The sequence below is a fragment of the Amblyomma mixtum genome, chromosome 2, assembly GCF_055824585.1.
Source record: "Amblyomma mixtum isolate Tamu chromosome 2, ASM5582458v1, whole genome shotgun sequence".
Lineage (NCBI taxonomy): Eukaryota > Metazoa > Arthropoda > Arachnida > Ixodida > Ixodidae > Amblyomma > Amblyomma mixtum.
Window position 1 is genome coordinate 36149486 of NC_143013.1, and position 26617 is coordinate 36176102.

General features: G+C 46.5%; 1 protein-coding gene across 1 annotated transcript in view; it reads left to right on the plus strand.

Moving 5' to 3' along the window:
• LOC149358978 (plexin-B-like) overlaps positions 1-26617 on the plus strand; it is a 174965-nt gene that overhangs the window by 67522 nt on the left and 80826 nt on the right. Inside the window, exons 3-8 of the mRNA XM_089571152.1 lie at positions 12018-12627; positions 14017-14495; positions 15861-16254; positions 17316-17492; positions 18798-18926; positions 23068-23168. Coding sequence (XP_089427278.1) covers positions 12145-12627; positions 14017-14495; positions 15861-16254; positions 17316-17492; positions 18798-18926; positions 23068-23168 — 1763 coding nt within the window. The 5' untranslated portion in view covers positions 12018-12144. The remainder of the gene's footprint in view (positions 1-12017; positions 12628-14016; positions 14496-15860; positions 16255-17315; positions 17493-18797; positions 18927-23067; positions 23169-26617) is intronic.

The following is a 26617-nucleotide window of genomic DNA, read 5'->3' on the forward strand; positions in this document are numbered from 1 at the left end:
CGGTAACAGGTACGCCCCAGTCTGCTTGCTATTTTAATCCGGTCACATGTGGGCTGGTCTATACTGTGCATCTCTCGCTGAGGTGTGCGCAGTTGCGAAATGATTCGCTGCCTATATTACGCAACAGACAGGGGACCCTATAGGGCAGCGGATCAAATTAGAGTCTGTACATAATCCGAATGAAGTTATTTTTCACAGCCAACTTCGCTTCACTGGAAATGAGCTTGTCCTCTTTCCATCCTTCTTAGTTATTTGCCCCTCTGCACCATACATCAAAGCGAAGTTAGTTTGAGACAAATGCATTCTCGTACCCGCGCAGCTCACATCAGAAGCCGCCATCACTGGCTGCGTTCGCTGGTTTCGTAAACGAGGTTTTTCTGTATGGGCCGCTAAAGCAGAAAAGTTTGTTGCTGTCACGCAATAAAAACCTTCGCAGAAACGTTAGACTTTCGCAATAGCCTCACTTTACAACGCGGACGGAACGAATGCATGAGTTTTTGGGAGTTGAGGTGCAGCGGGTTTTTTCCCTGTTTATTGCTCAGACTTTTGAAGGGACGTTGCGCAATTCGCGCCGGTGGTGCGTTTCTGCACGCATCACGGACGTCGCTTCCAACCGGAGCTGTAACACAGTCGCAAAGCGTGGGTGTCGTGGTCGTCCTGTTCTGTCTACATTGTACGTTAACTTGGCGAATGATTCAGAGTTGGCAGCGCTGTGGTACCGAGCTCCAGAGCATTAAAGCAACGTCCGAGACATCTGCAGTTTACTCCGTTTGCTCAGCAGGACGGAAAGTGCTGATATCCTATATTTTGCCAGTCTCGTATGTATTGTACGTTTTTTGCATGTTTCGTATCTTTCGTACGTTTTGTATGTTGTGTAGGTTCAGCATGATCCGTGTACTTCGTTCATAAAGTGGCAATTTGGGCTTGTTGGTAGCAGTTGACACTTATGTGTGCGCTGCGCGATTTTGTAAGCCATTTGTTTTCTTGTTTTTGAATGTATTATAGGCTTCGTAGATTTCGTGTCGTTCATATGTTTTGCGCACTGCAGTGTTTTGTAGGACACAATTTTTTAACAGACTCGCCATCGTCATTAGCGGGAAGATAACGAATAGTGTACGGATGACGTAATCCATGCACCCGACCAACGCAAGCGTTACACAACGTGATAGCGCCGATGAAGAGGTGAAACAATTTCAAATTTTCATCTGCCTGGAGGCAAAACACTGCCAGTAATGAACAGAAAACTGAACACCTCTGATAGAAGTCAAAGGAGAATTTCTGGTTCCCAGTTTCATCGCCCACGAGAACGTTAGGGCTTCTCTGAAGTGAGAGGTGTGCGAAGGCCAGGAATAACACATTATAAATTTTAACCACCTTAAACATCTGTCTAAATAATGTGTCCAACGGTCAGAATTCTCGAAACTTCTCTCGAGTTAAGCATATTATATTTCGTATTTATTGTTTCCCCAGCACCACGGTATAGAACTAGAGAGGTCTTGATGGCTATGCGCGATTCGGCCTCGACATCCAACTCATCCGTCATATTTCGCGAGCACCGTGAGGCAACCAGTTGCCGTGACGCAATTCTGACCCGTTATTATCACCCGCGGGCATGTGAAACGTTCCTCAAAAATTACGTGCTACGGGAACACGAAGGGAAAGGAGGGGGGGGGGGGGGGGTACGGAGAACAGCGCCGCGGTGTGGCGTTACCGTCCTCGACGCTCCAGTCGTCGGGCGCATCGTCCGACTAATTGCAGCTCGCGACTCGCCGGCTGGCCGGTAACTCTATTCTCTAATTTACCACGCCGCGCGGCGCTCGTGTCGCAAGCGGCCGCGTATTCCCACGCGTGGCCCAATGTGTCACGGTGAAACCCGCGCGTCGGTGGCCGTGAACGATTGCCCTCGCCTATGGGGGCGAATGCATCTTTTCCTTCGGTTTCCTAATGGTCGGCATTGCTCATGCATTAGGGTGTCATGTTGCAGCGGCGACCTTGACCAGTTATTTTATACTCTTTTTATTTCTTTCGTCTCCCACTAGGAGGGGCGAAGCACGCTTCTCTCGTCACGGGGCGTGCAATCCTCAGTTACACAAATACCTGAGTGCAGATTGGGGTCATTGTTCGCTCGGGATAGGAACACAGGCTACGCGGCTGCCGGAGGCTATTGCGGGTTTCGTTATCACCCCAGAAGGGAAATCGAGATACAAAAGCCCGTACAAAGGAATACACAGTGGGGCAGGAACGAGAGAAAAGGCTAAGAGGGAGGCAGAAATTGGTTTACAAGAGTCGTTGGCGGCGTCACGCGCGTTTGGAGCGACGCGGCCGCTGGAGGAAAGAACGTGCTGAGGGTGCCAACCTACGCCGGTATGAGTTTTTTATTGTTTTGGCTGCAGGTTGCGAAAGCCCGACGATGCGACAAAACGGTTGTGGAGGTAGTATATGTATAAGCTTTCATTTTGCACGGCCGCATTGCGCCGGCCCGATAAAACCACTATAGCTAATGGGTTCCGAGTCTAGTTTCACCTCGCGGCCAGCCAGCCGTCCAGGCCAGCTACCCTCGCTCCCGCAAGACGGTTGGCTTCGAGTAACTCAGATCCTTTCCACGGCTTCTTGAGCGTGCTGTGCGTCTGTGTGTTTGTGTGCCAGTGGAGGAACAATGTAAGTAGAAGTGCGGGCACGCGCGCGCGAGCTTCTTGAAGGTGAGCATCCTATCTCCTAACACTGTGTCACTTCGATTGCCTTGCTGCTTCGCACCGACCGGCCCGCATCGACGCAGCGCCCAGAGCTCGTCCAGAGGGTCTTAGCTCTTCTTCCTTTTCCTAGCGGGCTCGTTCTTTCTTTCCTTCCTTGATCGTTCTCTTTCACCGTTCATCGTTCCCAGCGCCGTTACTTGCTTGAGCGTATATACTAGGTCCGTTGATCAGCACAATAGACGGAGCTGCGCAAATACACACATACGCGGGCAACCATCGGGAGGTTTTACGACTCGGAACGTACTTATAGGCTTATTTCTCCGGAAAAAGTATTGCAGCTATTCAGTTTCGCATCGCCTACAGGGCGGTACGGGGAGGAGAAAAAAAGAAAGCCGGGAAGAAGAAAGAAAATAAGGGGGAGAGCAAGTGAAACGCGACGATTCAGGGACGCTCGGCTCTTGGAGAAGATAGCGCTTTTAACGGAGTCGTTTCCCGCGTCTAGGAAATTCGAAGCTGCACCTCCCGTGCGGAGAAACCGCCCAGCCACACTTCAGGGAAAACCATCATTGTGTTTTATGGCCATCGGCGGCGGTTATTCCCTCTCAAGCCTATAGCGACAGGAGGAAAAAAAATAGCAAGAGGACGTAGGGGAGGCAAGGGGGGAAGCTCTGCTCAGTTTGCATTATCACGCCCCAGTGCCTCGGCTCAGGGTAGTCGGGGTAATGGGCATACGAGGGGGGTGCGGTGCTATGAAGGAGCTGTTTGTTACTGTAAACAGAGCAATTTATCGCTCAATGCTGACGCAATTGGAATAGATGCAAGCTCACGGATCCAGGACGCCGCGCCGTTATTCACTATCGCGATCCGTGTGTTTCCGCCCGCGCTCGCGGCAGCCCTGATTTTATTTCGCCGGCTTCGTTTTCACTATTGCTGTTTGTTTTTTTCTGTCTGCTGACAAGGGCGAAACTTTGCACTCAAAGCCATTGCACGTTAGCCATTGTCATCGAGCTGCTGAAGCGGATATTGTTGGTGCGGTTTTATTACTCCGCTATGGCTGCAAGGTCACCAAGATGACATGAAGGGATATAATATTTCCGCCGTTTCCGCAATATTTTACGTCCACAATCGTTGCCTATGCGTGCGAAAGCTCGCTTGCTTGATGGCGACGACAAATGTGTCATCTATGAACGCCACCAGGGGCAGGGTCATGTTTACCAGCGCCGATGGGGACGCGAAACAGCTGAGAATAAAATCGCACTTTGGTGCAGTTTGAAGTAAAGCGCCACTGATAGGCGTGGTTTAGCTTTCAAGGAGGCAGCAGCTTTTGCGTACGCTGCACATTGCCATAAGATTTTGCACTTCTGGCAACAACAAATGGTAAAGTAACAAAGCAAGAATGAGTGGAAATACGGTCCTTTTATAAAGTTACGGAACTGTTGCTGTGAATCAGAGGTTTTGGAAAAAGGTTCCGATGCCTTGGAGAATGTAAACCTTTATGATAAACAATACCAGTGTTCCCCGCGAGTAACTGATAGATAACAGCTAGTAAGATACACCGTCGCAAGCCACTATTGTTTGCCGCATTAAGTAGGAGACGACAGATGGCACTAGGGGCCATCTGTCGGCCAGAGAAAAAAAATAATGGGTGAGTAGCTTGATCATGTGAAAACCAGTGTCAATAGCAGACTTTATTCTTCATCGGGTATTCTTGAATAAAAGATAAAAACTGAAAATAGCATTTAAAAAATAAAAACACGAATTATAGATACTTAATCGTGAGCTCTGGGCTATTGTAAAATCACTTTCAGCGTGAACCTTTGCGTCAATTCTTCAGCGACCTGTCTCGGGTCCCACTTTCCTCTCCCGCCAATGTACCTCCACATAACGGCAGCACTCCTAGGCGCATCACTATTGGACATTAACAAGCGATATGGTAAAACATTTTGCACCTAACTAGACGAGAGTCCGGGTACTCAAATCCATGCGATCACGTTGGGAATATTCGTGCATCTCATACGACTTTCTTCAAACCTCGGTCGCATTTTCAGCTCCGGTCGTTCTATAGGAAACCGAAAGAAGACAAATATTTTCATGGAGACGCCTCTAAAGTAAAAACACTATATTAACGCTGTCTTTAGCTTCTGGATCAGAACATTTGCAACTAAATTTTTAGAACTGCTGAATACTCGAGTTATAATTCAGTAGTCAGCAAGTTTTAAACTTCGAAATCACTGCGCTGAATATACTCGTACGATTCGAAGTGCTTGGAGACTTCAATGCTCTTCATTCTACGCCGTGCGATTGCATCTGGCTGCGCCGTTTCACAACATTCAGTCCCTATACGTTGCGTGGACGAAGTAATGCGTCCGCTTCCCGGGGTCGTTATCTTAATGTTTCCGCCATCTCTATTCAGTATCCCGCGACCGTTACGAAGGCGACGCACATTTTCTTTCTTTTTGTATATATATTGCTACTCGGGACGTATATTCGGAACGTTACAAAAATGCCGTGTGCACTGAACAACAACAAGAAAAAAGAAAACTATATGCCGTGTTGAGAATTATTGTTTGTACAACGCGCAACTTATTGCGGCCATAATAAAAACAATGTTATTGTTGCTGGCTTGTCTACTACGGAAACAAAGTGCCTGAATGTAAAATGACGGCCTCTTTTTAAATCAACCTTCTTTGTTAATTCTTTCTTTCCTTCTCGTCCCGTCTTTATGCAGCTCTTTTTATACCAGCTTCCCAGGGTCTTCGTCTTAGCACAGCACCTCTTCTGTTGGTTTTCTTTTACTATCTCGAAGATTCTTAAAACGTTTTGCCTTTAATTTGTAGTATCGTGCATGGCAACAAAGGCTACGCTAAAAAATTCAGGGGGCACTTTGGCTCTCTAAAGTGCTGCAAGGTAAAAGCCTTTCCTGGCACACTGTTTGGCATTGACTACGAGACTGTTTGTACTGTAGTAGAGCTTTATTTGACTACACACTTCGACTACACATTACAACTACGCACTTTGACTGTCGACTTTGACTGCTTCTTTAGCACGACTCTCTCTCTGCTTCGATGAGTTCGGTTGTATCCATGGCTCTGTTCGCAGTAATAGGGTATGTAATATGGTCCCCCACGGACGCCTTACGCCCCATGTCGGAGCGGACGACAACTATTTTATTAGTTGTCTTGAGCTCCAAGCGGTGGCGTGAGGCATTCGTGGGTGACCTCATTACTTCGAATCCGCGCACTCTGACGTCATAACCATTTCGACCAACTGAAAAGCGTGACACCTCTTCTGGCAACCTTCTGTCGACAACGATGAGGCATTAAAGGCTTTCGCCTTAAAATTAATATTCATAGTGCCTTCCAGGCCGTCGCTTCAGGTTAACTTTGATTTAAATATCGGCACAAACATCTAGTAGTAACAAGTACGGCCATGACAGCTTCAAGTTGAAGAAAAAAAAATGAGAACAAAGGAGAAATTGCGGTTTGATAGCAGCCGGCGGCAGCTTTGAGTCATGTGGCAACGGCCGGATCGAACACCGCTGTACAATGCCAGAAGCTTGCGCAAGAGATGGCCTAGTATGCGGAGAGCAGGCCAACAAGTTGAGGCTAGCTTTACGTGAGCCGAAGATGAACAAGGCTGCCCGTCCAACCACCAGAGGGAGACAGGTGCGGTTATGAAAAGAGGACAACACAAACTGGTGGAGCGAAGGCGTCCGTGGGCAAAAAGGGGCGATGGCACTGGTGCTAAGGAAGCATGGAAAAGTTCGATGCGGCGGCTTTGCCGACTTTCGATCGCATATTAAAAATGCATCAACCGTCGGAAACAACAGCAGCTGTATTCTCCGCAAGAAAAAGGAAAACTGGACGGGGGCGCGGCACGGTATTCCAAGCGGCGCCTTTGATTCTGGCGCTTTTTCTTCTTTCCAACGATGGGATTTGGTCTTGTTCGTAGAAAGAAAACGGCGATCGGGCGAGCGGCTGTTACGCTTTTGTTTCGGGACAAACTTGTGTCGCGTATCGCTGACTCTTCAGATTGGGAGCTGCCTGCGTAAGCTAAGTCACTTTTCGCGTTTCGAACAAATCTACAAAAATTTGGACCTGACTAGATCTAAAGAAAGCAACATCGCGCATGGTAACAGGGAGAAAGTGCGAGACACACTGACTCGCCCTTTCTTCTCCCTTTCAGTAAAAAAAAAAAAAAAAATAGAAAGCGTTACCAAGGGGCACACATCTGTGGCACTCCACGCCTATATTCGGCTTCATATCAACGACGACATGAGTAGGCAGTTTATTGGAGCAACTTTCAGATGTTGACGTATTGGCCAAGACTTTTCCATCTAAGAAAACATGGGCTCAGTGACAGCTAATATGTGGGCCTTCCACTCGTTCATCCGCTATTTGTTTTGCCTGGATGCATTGAAGACTATGGTGTGCTTAAGCAATGCCCGGCATGATTGTTTTTGCTGCTTTGTTTGGTCGGATCTGATAACACGTTTGAAGTCTGAAACACCCTTTCCCTGCAATCCACTGATATTTGAAGCTGGGTCTTGCTGAAAAGTCTTGCTGAAAATAGCGTCATTTGCTTTTTTAGGGGAAGACCATAAAGAACGTAAAAAAATCTATTTCCACCTTTCTGTTCATCACGGCCGAATTATATTTGCAACTAATGTTAAAGGAAACATGCGGCAGCTTGATATACCCTCAAGCCTCTCGGTATGCACTGCAGTGGCAAGGTACATGCAGCTCGAACATAAACTCGTGTTGCTGAATAAATCAATAACGAACAATGTGCAAGGCTTAATATATCAATTAGTTCAATCGCAGAGGCTAAAACTTAAGTTTCATTTTCACGAGAATAAATTTCGAGCAAGACAGTTGGAATAATAACATCTGGTGGCTAATTTTAAAGCTACTAATAACTAATATTCCGCCGCAAACATATTTTATAATTTTCAATCAGCGAAATAATGCTGATTTATGTCAGAGATTTTTACAAAATTTTTCGACAAAGATATTATTTATGCATGCGCCTGTAAAGCGTCGGTCTGTCTAAAACACTTTTTCCCTCCTATCCCTTGCGTTCGGATCGACTGCAGACGAAATAAATTATCCTCAAGTGTACCCTTTAGCAGGCAACAATTATTTTTTTGCCCTTAAGAGAACGTGATTTCAGGCTACAGTAAAAGCAACTGAAGCGAAGGAAAGTAAGTGGGCGCCTAGAAGTCCGCCGACATACTATGCACAATAAACAAAATCCACTGCCAGCATTTATTTGCTACGGAATTCAGCAGTGCTGAAGGCCCTTGGGACACGCATGCACTGTAACGTTCTCCTACGATCCAAAAGCACACTGTTAACTACTTCGTTTTCTTTCGCGGACTCAAGCCTTAACACTAACTATATTACTCTAACTATATTGCACTGACTATAGAATCACTTTGAACTTCTTCGCAGCTTGTTACCTCGGACTTTGTTCAGTGTTTTTCTTTCTTCTTGCAACTAACTTAAGTCAACAGAATGGAAATTCTGTCCAATATCCCCTTTGTACCAAGGACTTGAAAAGCAATACGGTTTAGCCCGCCGAAACAGGGCTCCGTAGCCCCGTAAAATCCAGTGCTCTACCTTTACATATATGCTTCACGTTATATATCTATTTTCTCTAAAAGCTGCTTTGTTGCTGATATCGCAAAAAAAGTAAACGTGCTCTGTAACTCAAAACTAAGAGCTTAGGTTTTACCTTTTTGTGCAAGTTTTACGAAAAGCTGTGTGTAGGATAACGCATGAGCGCATGTTTTACGAGAAGGAAATTTCATTAAAAAGGTGGCCTATCGTGTAGACATGGTCTTCTCTTCGCTGCATTTAACTGCGGGAGCTGCAGCAACAAAAAATTACGCCCGTGTATCAAGTTTCCTGTTCGCTGCAGGAGTACCAGTAATATAAACAGAACAAGTAAGTACAGGTATTGGTTACTTGCAGCTTATTAAAAATTGCAAAAGCGGCAGATTTAAGTGCATAGGTGAAGTGAGAGAATTGTTCAAATGGACGAAAAGCAGAACGAGTCATTATATCAAGATTTGTTGTCGGGCTAGTTGGTTGTCGTCTTGTAAAGACGTAAAACCACCTGGCAGAAAACGCGACAGAAAGAAAGGCACATAGATAGTACGAGCACTCGTACTGTCTAAGTGTCTTTATTTCTGCCTGCCGTGTTTTAGTGCAATTTCTTGTAGCTTTACAAAACTAGTTACTAGAGCAAAGAAACTGGTTAGTTTTGTTCTGGCCTCATATTTGGAGTGGTTAGGCCATGTAGAAACTTTAATCTGAAAATATGTCTCCCACGTTGCTTTGCTCGGCGAACGAAGCAGTGTGCATGGTTTGCCAAGTCAGCTTTGGATATAAGAAATCAGCAGAAATGTGCATAATCCACGTAGCATGTTCAGCACTTTGAACAGACTTGTATTCGAAATGTAAAATAATTGCATAACGAAATCACTTTTACATTCGCCCTACATTTCAACAGAGGCGGGTAGCAATTCAGGTGTGCTGTTTACGATACTAAAGTTCTAGACGTTGTATGATTTCTCAGCTTCTGTGCCTGGTGCAAAATATTCTAGGCGTTCTCCATATAAATTTATAGGAATGTGCATTAGGCTTGACTCTAGTTGGATTACTCATAATTTTAAAGCGACGCTTCATAAGGCTGTCAGGCTGATTGCAGTTAAGAAGTCACGTAACAAGAATAAACTACATGTGGCTTGCATGGCTAGAAGTACGATTTAGATCTATATAAATTCATTATAAAGACTTCTAAGGATGTCACTTATGTATCTCCATCATTTTTGTCACTTTGTTGGTGAAAATGTTTTTAAATTTGCCGTATGTGGTAGTTCTTTCTCGTTGTGAACAACCCTCTCACAGGCGCGGTAACCTATACTTCTTTAACGTAGCAGTAACAAAAATGAGAATTTCTCAGCCCGCCACACGGCAGAGCAAGGCAAGAAATCTTCCGAGAATGAGCACGCATAATTTACACCTGGCCTCAGCTATCTTGAAACGCTGCAATGATGTCAACCATGGACATTACCGATGGCTCAAGGAAGACGGAAATACCGGAAAAACGAGAAAAAACGATCTCTAGCAGACATTTGAAAGTGGCACTCGGAATTGCAAGTTTAGGTGAAAAAGACGGGTGCGCTGAAAGGTGACAATTTTAAATTTTTTTGTCCTTTATACGAAATCAAAATTTTTACGATGCGTTTCAATAAAAAGCGGACCCTACGGAGGGGTTAAGTATTTTACGTCGTTGTGGAATTCGCTGAAATATTCTGAGCAGAAAGTTTTCTTTCTTTTACTCGAAAAAGGGAGCCTTAAAAGCATTACCGGCTGTGCTAGCTCTGAAGGCTTGGAAATTTGTGGTTTCGCATTGGAATTCAAGCTATGTTTGTTTTATTTTTTTGCCTTTACGCATTTTAGACAGCGGCCATCTTTTGCTGACAGGAAGAAAAGATTTAAAAATAAATGTGACCTTTCAGAATTCCAGCTGCCATTGACATGACTTGGCACTTTTCGTCGCCTTTCCTGTTAGGCGGAAAACGGGTGCCACTTCACGAAATATATGCGCTTCTGTCGGCAGAAAACCATCTTTTATGTAAGTTTCGTTGTCAGCCGCATGAGGGCCTAACGCGTTTGTAGGAAACAGCTCTGGTGTTGACAGATGAGAATGTGATTCATTTTTATGCGCGGACGCAGACGAGATACCTCAGCCGCTGCGCTTTCAATAAAATTTTATCCTAGCGTCATTGCGAATTTTTTTATTTCGCACGATAGAGGCAGGATCTTCCAATGGCGAGACCTCTTTGCGTTACACACAGCGCTTACTACAGCAGGTTTGGCTGACATGCTTGGACTGTGGTGGGACCTATGGTATTACAATATCAAAATACACGGCGCCAATAGTCAACGCGGGCAGAAATGAGAAGGAAACGTATGTTACAACAAAATAACGCATTCATGTTTTTTTTGGTAACGTTTGGTACCTGGGCGCCAGAACTTGTTTTGGTGTTTGTTGCTTGTCGCTTACGAGTGTTGCGACCCCTTTTGATTGGTTTAGAGGATGCAACGTCCCAAATCAACTCAGGCTATGAAAAACGCCATAATAGAGGGTTCCTGATAATTTCGATCGCCTGGGGTTCTTTAACTTGCACTTACACCACACAGTACACGGGTCTTTAGTATTTCACCTCCACTGAAATGCGACCCCCACGGCTAGAATCGAACCCACGTCTTTCAGGCCAGCAGCCGAGCACCATAACCGCTGAACTACCGCGGCGGTCGTTGCGACCCGTTTGAAGGGAAGCTAGCGCTAAGAAATAAATCGCACAGAACTATAGATAGCAGGTGCGAGCAAGGGCTGTCAAAAGTCTTCAAGTGGTAAAACGCTTGGTGCTAGTCTAAACATCTTCCCTTTCCTCCACCATAGCCTAGCGGACGGCAACCTTTCTCTGGTTAACCTTATGGCTTTTCCGTCTTCGTCTCTCTCTCTCTAAGCCTCTCCCTACGCGTGGCATATATTATTTACATGACGCCATTAGATCCTCAAGCCCCGTGTAGTAACGAATTATTCGATGAGTCCAACTCATCGATGTATGAAGGCAAGAACATTCCCTCATATATTCGGGTGCTCTCTTTTCCTATATATAGTCTTCAGCAAAAATTATTGTTGGGCGAGCTAGTATACGTCTTGACCTTGTAGTACTTAGCGAGAACACAGACACGCCACAAGTGCATGTTAAAGAACCCCAGGTGGTCGAAATTTCCGAAGCCCTTCACTCCGGCGCCTCTCATAGCCTGAGTTGCTTTGGGACCTTAAACTCCAATAAACCAATAAACTCCACAAGAAAGACGACAAACGCACGGAGACGCGATCTGAGAGTTCGCGTCGGTGTGTGTGTCGCCTTAGTTGTGGTTGTTTGGGTTCGCTCTATTAGAAGATCGGAAAAGCCTCAGCATCAGCCGTGCTTCGTTACCAAGGCGTCTTCTGCGAACTGAACACTTCCAAATAACGTTTGTACACTATCTTGGTGGCGTTCGTGCTCTTGTCTTACATCAGTTGCCTTTAATTATACCAAGCCATCTTGTCCAACGAGTCCTTACCTAGTTAGCCCATATGGTGTTCAATCAAAGCAACTTTCATTTCATTTTTTTTCACAGCGGTATGAGACTTTTCTTGTGGTATACGGCTGACGTCATCCGACTCAGTTCTTGTTTTTTTTTTGTTTATCGCTTTCACTTAACATTTGCGCCACGCACTTTTCTTTATCTTTCGCAGGTCGGACACTTAGTGGTCTCAGCGAGCGAGGCAACGCTACGGACTCACCCACGATATGTGTCCGCGCACCAGCCCTCGACACTTAGGCGTCTCCGGTAAACCACCGGAGTGAGACCCTACACAAGTAATGGCTTGTCCTACACTCCGGGGCGCCGCCATCGACGAGATGCTCTCCCTGGAGAACCCCGATGTTCGGCAAGGAAGCCGAGCCGTCTGTCAGCAGTGTCGGTCACTGCAGTCGTCGCCGTTTAGCAGTCGGCCGATATCGTTCTTCCGGACGACAACGGCCGGCGTTAAGTTCGCGGTCACCCTGTTCGCGGCTGTCGCGGCCGCGGCGATATCTGCTCCACCGGATTTTAAGAAGACGCCACAGTTGCCCAGCGTGCTGGCTTCGTACACGACATTCAACGAGACGGTGAACTTCACGCACTTCGTGGTGGACACAAGCACGGGCCGAGTGTACGTTGGGGCCACCAACTGGCTCTACCAGTTCAACGCGTCGCTAGAGCTCGAGGCGTCGGTGCAGACGGGACCTGTGGACGACAACGTCCTCTGCTCGCCTTCTGACTGCAGCGGCATCGAGGCGGAGTCGACAGACAACATAAACAAGGTACGCTGAACTGTGCTTTCCCTTCTGAGTAATACTTGTTGGGGGGCTAGTTGGTGCATGTTTCCAGAAAAGGGTTGTAGCGCCGAAACAGACAACACACAGAAAGCTAGACGGGACAGGCGCAACTTCCAACTTGTTTATTCACCGCGAACGCGAATGAATATAAGACAAACAATCAAGAAGGATCGCAAGAACCACACATGCGCGGGAGGATTGTACAAAAATTGAAAAAAATTTGAAAAAGGAGATAGCCGAGTCACACAGGTGTCTCACCCGCGTGTATCTAAAAAAGCAGTTTCATTCTTATATATGGCAATTGAGGGGGTGCTAGCACAGTCGCTACAGTTGCTTTTGATATAGAAAGCCTCTGACAGTTCACGGGCTGTCTGGTCCTGACTTCTGCTTAAGACCTTCGTTTCTTTCAGCCTTGCTGTACACTTAATCTTTCTTTCTTCACTGCAGGCTTTACAGTGATGGGGCCTGTCCCGTCTAGCTTTCTGTGTGTTGTCTGTTTCGGTCCTACAACCCTTTTCTGGAAACATGCTTTACCTTCAGATGACTTCAAAATAAGCGAATAAAATGTATGGGTGGCTAAATGCATGTGCTTCTTAAGAGCGATCTGAGATATGCTGGCTCTCAGGCTCTCTTCTGTGGCTGGTTTCATTCGAAAGTTTCCGCCTCTCCTTATTAACCAGCAATTACATTTCTTAAATGTTAAGTCTAGTTCTTAGAATTAGTCATATACATACATACATACATATATATATATATATATATATATATATATATATATATATATATATATATATATATATATATATATATATATATATATATATATATATATATATATATATATATATATATATATATATATGGGGGAGCTGAGGCAAAAAGCTGCCTTGACAAGTCCTCGTCCTCTACGTTTCAGCAGCAGTACATATCGCATAACTCAATTATCAACTGCAAGCCTAGGCTATGATGCAGTTCCATGTTTTTCCTTACTTTTTTCACGTCATTTGTATCTCGAAAGGTTGTGTAACCGACTGTCAGTTGTACCCTAGCAGAAATCAAGGAGAGGGATTCAGCATGGGCAGTACAAGAGTGGATAATTGATGCTCGTTTAGGGTACGTCAGTAGATTCCATGGGAAGGCACTAGAATGGTGGGACAAGAGAAAATCAGGCGGACAGAAGGTGTAAGGAAGTTTGCAGGTTAATAAGAGATTAGTGCAAGAGTCCTTTGTTCGACAGTGGATGACATTTAGCGATGCTACAGCTGCTGATGGTAGTGATGATGATGACTGTTTAAAAAAGATTAGCCTCGTCCATCATCCTCTGCTCGCACATGGGTCGTCTCGAGCAGTCTCCTCCCGTTACTGATGGTGCAGGTGCTGGTGATCGACTACAAGTCCCGCAAGCTGATCGCCTGCGGCAGCATCCATCAGGGCGCGTGCCGGAGGCACGAGCTTGATGACATCACTCAGCAGGAGGCCCTGGTCCCCGTGCCGGTGGCGGCAAACGACCGCAACTCGTCCACGTACGCGTTCGTCGGACCCGCGCATTATCACGGACGGGGCCCGTCTCGGGTGCTCTACGTGGCGACGACCAACAGCCGCCAGGGCCCGTACCGGGACATGGTGCCGTCCATCTGCAGTCGCAGTCTGGACGATCCGAGCCGGCGTCGAGGCAGTCACGGCGGATCCTCAGACCAGCCCCTGTTCGCCATCATTGAGCAGTCCTTCTCCGCCACGGCGCGCGTGGACATCGCCAACCACATCAAGGACTACTACCTCGTCCACTACGTGTACGGCTTCCACACGGAGCACTTCGCGTACTTCGCCACTGTGCAGCGGAAGAGCCATCTGAGGTGTGTGCTTCTGAGTTTTCTTTTTTTTTTTTGTAGATCGAGCTTCTTGGTTAAATGAAGCAGAAATGGGCCACCTAAAGAAGCATGAACAAGTACATGCCTTAATACTCTTTTACGTTTCTCAAGAAAACAAGCAGGAAAAACGCGGGAGAAAGGAACGCGGCGATGAACACAGCGCTGCTCACTTAACTAAAAGCGTTTATTCCTGGTCATAAACCGCGTATATACCTCACCGACACGCGTATGTGGGACGGGGAAGTTCACTTATTAAAAGAAGGAAAGAATAAAAACGAAAAAGAAGAATGACAAGAATATCTCAACAACCAAGCTCGTGTTCGTCGACAATCCGAGCTACTTATGCGCATTTCCTTATTTAACAGCAAAACGGAAAGCTTGCTCGCACACTCATAGTCTCCTCAACGGATATGAAAACCTTCCAAGAATTTCCAGGTTAACTGGTAGCGGTGGTAAAATAAAGTCTTGGTGTCAGCCAACTACTACTTGGACTGCTTTTTTGGAGAAGTAGGGCAAGCCAAACTTTCAGGACCGAACTAACGCACTACCAGCTTTCCTTGTCCAGCTGAGCGTGACGCGCTAGGTTTGTAAGACGAGTTACGCCACCATGGCTGCTGTACAGCACGTACGTGACGCACTTCGATGCATGTGGTCACACGCAGTGTAGCTGTCGATCTTAAATCACGTGAACTTACTGTTTGTATGCAGGGTCCGTCAGATATCAAGTCACTTTATTAGGTCCTCCAAATCATTCTTCAGGATCGTTTCAATCGGTACAAAGAAATGCGGTGGTGACTGTGACGCGTTTTATTTTCGCTCCGCTTGTTTCGCTATTTGTTTGCCTGAGATTATCCAGGAATAGGCCCGGATAATCATAAGCAGCAGTTTTAAATTTCTTTTTTTTTTTTGGAAATAGACGTACTTTTTTGCGCGATGGCAATGGTTGTTCAAGAAATCCAGGTGACTGAAGTTAATTTGGAGCCGCCTTAACCAAGGCTGTAGCCCATGTGTCTTGGGGCGTTAGACCTCACGTACCGTACTATACCATACAGTCCCGTACTGTACCATACCTTATCATACAGTACCGTATACCTTAACATACCATACCATACCATACCATACCATACCATACCATACCATACCATACCATACCATACCATACCATACCATACCATACCATACCATACCATACCATACCATGCCATACCATTCCATGCCCTACGTTTTTGTGGCGCCATGTTGTCTCAAAAAAACGAACGAAAAAAATACGAACTGGTATTTACAGTTTTCACCTGATCAAAATTTCATTTTTTAAAATCCCATTATTCGCACGTCCTTTTTTCCCCGCAGGGCATCCGAAGAGCTCGGCTACGTCAGCAGGCTGGCTCGCGTGTGCACATCGGACCCTGCGTACAGCACATACACAGAAGTGACGCTCCAGTGCCTCGGCTCCGACGGCACCGACTACAACCTGCTCGCCGACGCCGGAGTCATGGTGGCGGGCGAAGACGTGGCCGACGAGCTGGGACTGGAGCCGTCGGACGCCCGCGTCCTCGTCGGCCTCTTCGTCGTGAGCGCCGACCACACGACGCGGCCCAGCCGTCGGTCGGCCGTCTGCCTGTTTGCCATGACGGACGTGGAGCAGAAGTTCACCGAGAATGTGCACATGTGCTACAACGGCAGCGTTCCCACCAGGAACATGGACTACATTGCGGGAAGCATCAACCAGTGTCCGGAGGCGGGGGTGAGTAGAGTAGTAAGACACTACGCAGCTCTCTGCTGGAAGTGATCGCGGCGGTTTTGAACCCCCACTAACGGCAAACTGAAGTTTGGACTCTGTGAATTTATTACCGCAATCTAATTTAAAAAGGCTACTTTATTAGAAAACGCAGCATTTGAAAGAAAGAAACACCAAGTCAATGAAAGAGAAGTGTCGCTGCCAAAAGCGATTTTCAAGAATTTAATGCGCCGATGTCAACTACAAAGGTACGGATCTCTGAGGGTACAGCACGCACCAGATACTTTAGTGGCGACCACGGAGTCCCTATTTCGTTCGACGCCATGATGAATGTCACAGGCTTGGATTCCCAAAGTGGCGAAGAAAATGCTCCCGCTTTAATCGAATTTTCTCACAATTATGCATATTTTTTCCTGCCGATTAAACACAGAAACAGCCACAAAATCAACACTATGGAAATTTACTAAAAAATTAGTCGATCTAATTTTACTCTGTTATCATTCAATATACGATGTTTTAGCACTTACGATTACAAAACACTGTGCTCTGCTCATTAGCCTGCCCCCGCCTGTTTTGACATTTCCAAGCTGTTCCTCGTAGTTACTGTTCTTGTTTTTCATAAGATAGAAACGCATTGAAGCAGGTAGGAACACTGTAGATGAAGGAATCTATAAAAGAGACTGCATAAAATTTAAAGAACTGAATCAAATAGGCAAATATTTGATGAAGTGCACTTGTGGTAAGCAGCGAATTGAATCACGACACCATTAACCAGCAATGTATACGATAACAGGACACTTTGCTGTAATTTAGATGTTATAAGACAACCAAAGTCGCGGTAAAACAAATATTTACAGCGCCGAGAGTTGTAGATGCTGCTACACATAAAAGTTGCTGATTCTTCCCGATATTCAATGTAGCAGAGGGTTAGATAATAGACTTTATCTCTAGAGAGAACTGCACTGCTTTATTCTCCTTCTTCAAACGTTGGTGGTGCTGCTTGTACGGGAGCTTATCCTTGTTCGCTAGATAATAAACACCATATGCAAATCGTTCGCCTTTCGCAGAAAGCCGGAAACATCCTCAACTTCTGCAATGAGACGGTGAAGCTGAACGGATCGGTGCCCATCTCGGCGCGGGCCGCGATCACGTACCCGAACGACACCCTGACGTCACTGGCCACTGTCCTGGTGGGGCACCACAACGTCCTCTTCGTGGGCACCGCCGAAGGAACGCTCAAGAAGGTTAGCTGCGCCCCCTATTGTTTAGTTCCATGATCCTTCAGCATTTACTACGTTGATTGCTTGATTTTTTTTATTTTGAATTTTGTAGTTCAATTTTTTGGAGCGGTGCGTTGCCTAACTTTTTTAATGACGTCCACGTTAGTAGTAGGGTGAACATTCCAACTCTATATTGTGTTGCATGCGTAGTTCTTATGTGGGAGGCGCACTGAAAATAAGACAGACAGAGAGCGAAATCATTTATATCCGGATCCTGACGATTCTGATCCAGATCGCGAAAAGTTATGGTTAGGGAAGAAAGTTTGTTTGTTTCGGCATAAAGTTTAAAAATCTCTGCCCAGTGTTAAGCATGCTTGAATAGGTTTTAGGCGCAAAAAACAGACATAAACATAGGTAGGTAACAGGACGAAGCGCCCTGGACGAAGCGCCCTGTGACGAAGCGTCCTGTTACCTACCTATGTGTCTGTCGGTGTTTTGCGCCTAAAACCTATTCAAATATGAACCAAAACCAACTAGCCCAGCAGCAAGTGCTCTTAGATTAAGCATGCTGTTTTCTTTTTCACCTCTGCAGCCTGACCTCAAATATACGGGGTGATCTGAGCATGACCATATACTAATCACACTGCTACCAAGCTTGTATGGATCGGAACAAAAGTACTGCAGTTTACTGACCCGCAGTTCGCGTCAACTGGTTTTTCTCCTGCGTTAGCGAAAACTTAAGGTAATCATCCGCTTGGCCTAGGACTGAAACAACTCCAGCTAGGCTTACTTTTCAATGTTAAACACAAACTAGCACCAGAACCCTCATCATGCTTATCATAATTATTGGTGAGCCATAGCCTACACCATTGACTTATTTGTTCATATGTAATTAACAAATATGAACTTGAGCCCATTTGCTCTTTCTATGATGCGAGAGCATAGGAAATTGTTCACGCTAAATACACTTCCCTTACGGAAGTAAATTTTACACTTCTCTTACGGAATTACATTTTTTCGTTTACCTTGTACGGCATCCTTTTTTGACCATTTTTTGTCTCTTCCTTTCTTTGCAAGTACCCCGCCGATTTGTGTCTGCATAGTCTCCAGTTTCTGATAAATAAATGTTTCCTTGCTTCTCGCTCGTACATGCGTCTTCTGAGGTCAGTTCATACATGCTTCGAACAACATTACCATATATTGTTTTCTCTAAACAGGCAGATATTTTAGCATAGGCACACAGGTAAAAAGAACAAAAGAATGAGTTTCAACCGCTAATATATACGTGGCAGTATTCATGAAGTGTTCTTTGTTCTCCTTTTTTTTTAGATTTTGCTCACCGGAGCCACAGCCGCCGAAGAGTTCGAGCAGGTCTCTCTGGACCCTGGCCACAAGATCATCCCGCAGATCTACGTAGAGGCGGCCCAGAACTATCTTTTCGCCGTTTCCATCTATAAGGTACACAAACTCCGCTTGTTTCAATTCAGTTCTTACCGTGTGTATTGTAGTGTTGAATTTATATTCACTCAGCAACCAGTGCACTGGGCTTTTTGCCGTAAACGAGGACTACAATTTGTTCCTAAAGTTCAACTTGTCTATTTCCGGAGCCCTTCACTACGGCGTCTGTCATAGCCTCAGTCGCTTTGGGACGTTAAACCCCAATAAACCAAACCAAACTTCATGATTTCTTACAGACGACTATGTTCGTAGCGACTAGCGGGGCAAATATATTCAGAAAAATTTCACTATATACTATAACTTCCTTCGATGATAATTTTTCACGTTAATATGCATTCGATAGAAAAATATTGTTTTGTGGTAAAAATAGCGCGCAAATTCACCATGATGAGAATCGGTGCAAGCCTCAGAAGTCCAGATGCGAATTCTTCTTGTCTGTATTAGAATTGAGAAATCAAAATTAGAGCCAGAGACTGCGTAAAAAAAAAAGAAAAAGAAAGAACGGGAAAGGGATCATTGCCTCAGAGATGGGAGACCTCGTTACAGCATCAAAAGCGGTCGTGAGAGCCTTGAGCTCGAAGTCAGGAGTAATACTTTCCCTTTGCTATCTTGTATGCGGTAGATTCGTGGGGACAGTTTTATTAGAATTTGCTGTCGGATAACTTCACACTGTCTAGCCTTGCTATGTCAATAATGAGCGGACACACCGAGTTCGTTGTATGAGGGACACGACATTACATGCGGTCTGTCGTCTCCTTATCCACTCAGGCACCCATGGGAGGGGGGGAGTTCGGTGAACATCTTTGCGACAGCGCAAAAAAAGGCGGACAGACAAAACGAAAACGACAGGCAGAAAGTTTGCCATGACCTTGTCCGTCGTCTTTAGCGCTTTTGCAACAGTTCTAGACAACTCGCCCAACTTTCTCTATTTCACTAAATAAATCAATCATCGACTAAATAAATATTGACCAGTGAAAGCAATCGAAAGCCAGGATCGTCTCAGCACGGTTACCTCCCATCATAGAGAGAGGGAGAAAAAATCAACGTTAAGAATTGAAGGAGCTCACGTAACGGTGGCTGATTAAGGAAAAATTTTGTTTTCCCGAAAGAAGGAAGCACCATCTCGAGCGGTTCAAGCAGCATCGAAGTACAAAAAAAAAAAAAACGGACATTGAGGGAGAGAGGTGTGCACAGAAATAATAAATTCGAGCGCAATGACTGCGAGAGAAATTAGGCTCGCCATTACCTTAGTGCCGACCCTAATGACAGGAAACAAAAATACAAAAGTAGAGAACTCTTCGAGTAAGCGCAGGTGTTAAACAGTCCGCAGGCAAAGGAAAACACTCGCAAGCGACGTTGGAAGCCAAACACGATAGCTAGGTCCTCAAAGACGCACGCGGAAGTCTCATTCATGAGATAGACTCAGAGAAAGAAAGGCTCTTGAAGGGAGAAGGAGGGGTTGCAAGAAGGAGAGAGAGACTGGGGAAGGTGTCCGTTTCAATCTGGCGCTCAGCTCGGCCAGAGCGGGCGACAAAGCGCCTCGCTGACCTGTGTCCGAGGGCCGAGAAGCGCCGACAAAGCGCCACGCGCGGCGCCCTAATGGACGGCGGGACCTCGGCGCCCGCTCCAAGCTCGGCCAGGGCGTCCCTGATGCGTGTCAGGTTCAACACGGCTCTGCTCTTAGCCGCCGACCGACAGAGCGGGCTCCGTTTGAAACTCCACTCTCGGAATGCAAAAGTTGCCCGGCTTCCTGGCTTTCTTTCTTTCACTGTCTCTCTATTTTTCGCCCTTCCGTTCTTCGCGTCCGAGGAAAGCGATCTTTGGCGCCACTTCTTTTTCAACTTTTCTTTTACTCCCCAACGACGTGCAACACAGCTCCAGTACTTCTGTTTTTCTATAGGGCCGTTTTTTATTTTTTATTTTTTTAGCTTATACTGCAGTTCGCTTCGGAGGCTCCAACATCGCTCCGTTGTTGACGACTTGTGGCGTTTCGCGGATGCAAATAGTGAACAGCGGAGGAAAATAAAAAGAAACAAAAATACATGAGAGAAAACGAGGACGGAAGAAGAAACGCCATTTGTCAGAACCTATTTTGGGAGGCGTTCATCCCGGCAGCACCCTGCACGCTCTATCGACGCCGTTTGGGCTGTGTTTGTGCCGGCAGTCTCTCGCCTTCGGCAAGCAAGAAGTTGGAAGACGGTGGGCGTCGCTGTTGATGACAGCACCGCAGCATTTTTGACTGCTTGTTTGTGATAATAATTGGCTGCAGTAATGGTCCCTGTACATTTGTGCGTTATAGGCGAGGAAGCAATTATATCAAGACTTAATTTATATCAGATTATACAATCCTGATGTGCTACACAACATAAAGAACACATCTGGGTCAGTGTTTTAACATGCACCGAAATCTGACTACCCGAGTGGTTCTGCATCAGAATTGAAGCCATGACCTCGTGCTCAGTTGCAGAATGACATATCCATATAAGCTACCTCAATGTCGGCGTTTTTCTCGCCTTATTTTCACTATTTAATAAGATAACCTCTTCACATTTACTGATCACATTTAGTGCATCGGTGTAAAAAACAGGTATTCGGCTCTCTTTGGAAACACATTCGACTTTTTTATAGTTCTTATTTTCGTTTGCTAGATGTGCCGTTTCTGTCAAAGTAGCTTTATTAACTAGCAGTGCCTTTCTCGGTATGACCAAAACTATTCAGCAATTTGTGGCGCAGACTGCATACCTGGCGCAGGCAAGAGAAGTGACACATCGGGGTAACATCTTCCAGGAGATAAAGCACCTCACAATCATATTATAACTTAAAAATGGATGCCGATCAAAGAAAAAATAAACAAAAAACAACGTTTCGGCTCCCGTACGGGAGCCTTGTTCACAACCTTTAAGTTTAGTTTTTGTTTTGATATGATTGCCCTCGACCAGACGAGATTTCTTCAAACTCTCGACTTAAAGGACCAATGCACCGACCAAATCGATATATCAAAACGAAGAAATGGGCATGGGTAGTACCGATAACGCGAAATGATGATAATCGATTATTCCTTAGGGTAACGGAGTGAATTCCAAGGGACGGCAAACCCAGCGAGGGTAGATATGGAGTCAGTTGGACTGATAAGATTTGGAAGTTTCAGGGGATTCAACTGGAGAAGGGCTCGTTTAAGCAGAGTTCAGTGTAACAGCTGTTCGTACTACCGTACGTCGTTGGTGGGCTGATTATGATGATGACACCAACCTGTGCCACCGGTGACCAACGCTTAAGCGCGTGCTAACATTTACTGCAGGAAAGTCTAGAGTACAAAGGCAGACTACTGTACAGCGCGCATGCATAGAGTTCGGTTTTCGCTGGCTTAAAGTGACACGACCACCTGAAGAACGACGCACAGAATTAAGTATTTGAATTTTTCGCTTTAACGGCGCTAAGTGCGTGGCAGTGTCCGCTGCGCTCCATGACTTCTCTTTTAGCCTGTTCTGACCTCTTCCTTCGTCAACATGGGCAACTTCAATGGGCACGGCGCTTGTAGTTTATTTAACCAATGAGAAGCCCCGAGTATTCACGTGATCTTCAAGCGGGCAGCACGTTTGGACGACTACGCGCTCTCGGTGACGTCACAATGCAGGGTCACCAGAACGGCACGGATCACGTGGGGGACCGACGTTGACAGTTGATAGGCATGAAAAACAACGCCGGTGATGACGCTTACGCCATGAATGGTCAGCTAACAGTTGCATACTAAAATTAACGCCCACAGTATGCTTGAAGGTGGTCGCCCAAGTGTGGGGCTTTTGAAAAGCCGCAGCACATACGGTTTCAACTCGAAACGAAAGTGTCTGAGGAGCCTTGGCTTTGTTCGGCGAGCTGAAGCACTTGACTGACCGCAGTCAGGACTTGCACTGCACTTGTTGCTTTTTTTTTTTTTGGACTCTGTGATCTATCTGATAACGTGCAAATGGCTCTAATTGCAAAAATGCCGCTTCCTTTCGACTTCTAAGTTCTTTCGATTGGGGGCAGTGTGTCCTGAATTTTATTCCTTTTCACCCAAACTAACGAATGTACACAGCAGCAAGGGGAAGAATATATAACTTTGTAGTATGCTTGCTGAGTCTTCCCACTGATTTCCATGCAGGTCAGCAAGGTCCGCATCGAGAAGTGTCAGCAGTACGAGACATGCGAATCCTGCCTCGCTTCTCGAAACCCCTTCTGCGGTTGGTGCTCCCTCGAAAGAAGGTGAGTAGGCTTCTCAGTATTTCTTTGTTCTCTGCAAATCACGCTCGCCAGAGCCAGGCCGTAGAGTCGCTGCTCCACCTCTGACGGCGCCGTGTGTAGCGCTCAAACCCCCTTCCTGCTGGTAGAGTCGAAAAACACGTCTCGCAAAGCGCGCATCACGCACTAAACGACGCCCTTTCACCGCTATACCACACGGTGCGTATATCGCTCCACAGATGGCGCCACTGCCCCCCCCCCCCCCTCCCTTTTCAGATTTTATTTCTCTCTTCAACACTTCCCTGTGCATTTTTTTTCTTCTTGCCGCAAACAATGGCGTAAATTTTCATTTTCCCGAGCTCTGCACGATATTCCGGGTGGGAGTGAAGAACGAGTGAGAACGTGTGTGAGGAGGTGTGCTGGATGTACGAATGGGTGGTGGTGGTCCGCGTGCTTTTTTTTACAGCCATCATTTCACGCTCGGTTTACGAGCCTATAAAAAGCGGGCGCGCCGCTTGGAGATTTGGTTATAAGCATGCGTCGTCCCCTAGGTGCCGCCACCTCCTCACCCCTTTACCCTCCTCTATTTCTCTTTCAAAGCTCCGGTGCCGCAGAGCCCGCAACCGCGCGCTCGCTTCCGACGTGGTTCGTGTTTTTTGTTCTGCATCTAGGCAGTGAAAATGTGCGGTTTTCGTACGCGAATGTTTCGCAATCGGGCTACAGCAGCGCCGCAAGTGGTGGAAGTGGGGATGTTGGTGGTGGCGCTGTCGGCGGGGGAGCGAAACCGCGACGTAACAGAGCGTGGCGGAACACGAAAGAAAGAATGGAAAGAATGAAATGAAAATGTGAGAGGGGAAGAAAAGAGAGGCAGAGAGAAAGAGAGAGGGCGAAAGAAAGCAACATAGTGTATACACTGCAAGCAGCCCGTGAACAGAGGAAATACTGCGCTCTTATGACCCCTGCCTGCAGCGGCGCTATTGCTGGGCCCTTCGCGGCAGTGGTCATAACATCACGGCGGTCGCGATAACAGGCTTAGGCTTGTTTACGCGCGGTTCAAAGATCAGCAGTAAAAGTAAAGAGGGGAGAGGGCGTGGAAACGTACACGTGAACATACGGAGGAGACAAGGCGAGCTCAAGTATATGAAGGCATTGCAAAAAAAAAAACAAAAGGAACAACCAAGCGAAGAATGGAAGGAAGCCCGTATTAAAACTGTACTAACAAGCATTTCCGGAAGAAAAGGCAAAATTCCAAAACAAAAGGTGGGAAAGCTGTAGCAGGGCAGGGGGATCAAATTAAGCGAATAAACAAGCTGGCTTCGAAGATTGCGTCTTGTCTCTACTATATAAAGAGACCTGTGTGGGCGGAAACTGCGGGCAGCCTGCAAGCAAATCGAAGATGGCCCCTGCGCGAAGATTGAGAGCGTTAAAACACCAGATACTCCGCCTTCCTCCACCCCTTCTTCTTTTCCCTTTAAGGATCCACGTTGCATCCTACTTCTCGTCTTGCGCGGATACAGTACTTCCTCCTCCGAGAGTCTGGAAACCACGGTGTAATCTCGACGGAGCTATTTCGAGTAAGAAGATACTTGTTTTCCGGGCATCGTAGTAAGTGAGGGGAAAAAAAAAAAAAAACGTGATTAGATATCGACTAGCAGCGGAAGAGGCTGGTGGTCGTTGTTGCTTTTCCGGCCGGCCGCTTCCGGTGTTTTTCCCTTTTGGTTCGGCATCCTCGTAGATGGCCGCGACGGAGTCATCTGAGAGCTTGCGGTGGATGCTTCCGCGAGCGCCTGCTCCGCCGCTATACCGCCGTGGAGAGAGCATCTGCCGGACTGTTCTTTGCGGCATCACACGTGTAGGGTTGGTCGAGCCTGCCAATTTGCAGCCACCGCCCTCTCCGTCGTTACAGCACCGTCACTCCTGGGAATTGGAGGAACGTTCTTTTTCGCTGTTGTTGTTTTGGCCCGTGGCTAGAGCGCGCGGGAAACCGCTTCAGTCCCGTGGGTCTCACCGCGCTCCGAGGAAGTGAAGACTAAAGCGGTTAATCTCTGTTCTCTTGTTTTGATTGTTTTTATTTCCCGTCTTTGTTTTTCTCTCTCTCAGTGTAGTTTAACTTAGTGTACACGCGAAAAGGGAAAGTCTCAGCTGTGCTCGTCTGTAGGAAGGCGCGGGATGGCGACAAGAAGGAGCTTTGAATTTTTAACTCAGGGGTTGTAATCGTTAGCGATTCTTTCGCCCATCTACTGTTTTACTGATGCTTTGGTTTTAGTCAGAGTTACGTTCGAGGCGGCTGGTAATGCTTGCCATCTATCAGTCTTGACTTCACCGGTGGGATCGACCAATCAATCGTAGTGGGGTGTAAGAATTAACCCTAGAGGAAGAGGAGCTAGAAAGCCCGCCCCTTGGTTCGCGCCCTTTTCTTTCAACTATTGCAAACTTTCCACTTTGAGATTATTACGCCAGCATTTCTTTTTTTCTTTGAAAATATTCACCTATTGAAGGAGAGATGTTTCTCTTGGATAAGTTTGCCCATTCTCGGCGAATACGTGTGCCGCAAAGACAGCGACTGTGTAGCGAGAGCGGGTCATTGAACTTTGTCGCCGAAGCCAAAAAAAAAAGAAACAACTGTGCGCAAAAAGAAGTACAATTACTTCGCTGGTAGTACTGCATACAGGAGAAATAAGAGATTGCCTTGGCGTGTCCATCAATATCATGCGCTGTTCTCAGTTGATCAGATAGTGTTGACGAAAGACAAAACGATGCACTCAGCTCAATCACGGCCTTTCATTTCCCTTTGCTTTGCTTCTTCCACATATAAGTAGATTAGAAACCATCCCATTTATGTTCGAAAAACGCGGAGCCGCGCATCTTAGAAAAAACGCGCAGAACAGATCGCGGCGAGAGCCTAATATCACGTTACGAAATGCAGATTAGGAGTAATGTCCTTCCGGAAATAGAGCGTCATCTGAGCGCGTCGCAATCCGCCCACTCTTCCCGGGCGCCCCAAGAAATCTCGAAAGAATTTCCCCAAGAAGTTCCCATGATTGCATTTGCCGGAGCACGGAGCGGAGCGGTGGAGGGAGATTGTTGTCGGGAGACGGCGCTCATGGCCCAGGAGCACGCAACAGAAAGACGTGAAGTTTAGCCGCAATGCTCGTGGCCGCAGAAAGCTAAGTAATGGTCTTTCGAGCTTCCCTTTCCCTCTAAGCACTTCCTTTCCCCCGCCACTTGTTTTGCTTTTCGCTGCGGCTTGCTGCACTGAAACACGATTTGAATCCGAATTCTGATTGCTTGCGATGTCGCAACTGAGCTCCAAATCTCTCTCCCTCTCTTGCTATCTCTTCCCTCGACCAGTGCTGTTGTTTCAAGAGAACGTGCATTCAACTATGTTTCCTTCTTTCACGAAAACGTGAAGACACCCTAAGAGTGAGTGGTTAAGAGCTCTGAAATTTTAATGTGGCTGGTCATTTACTGCT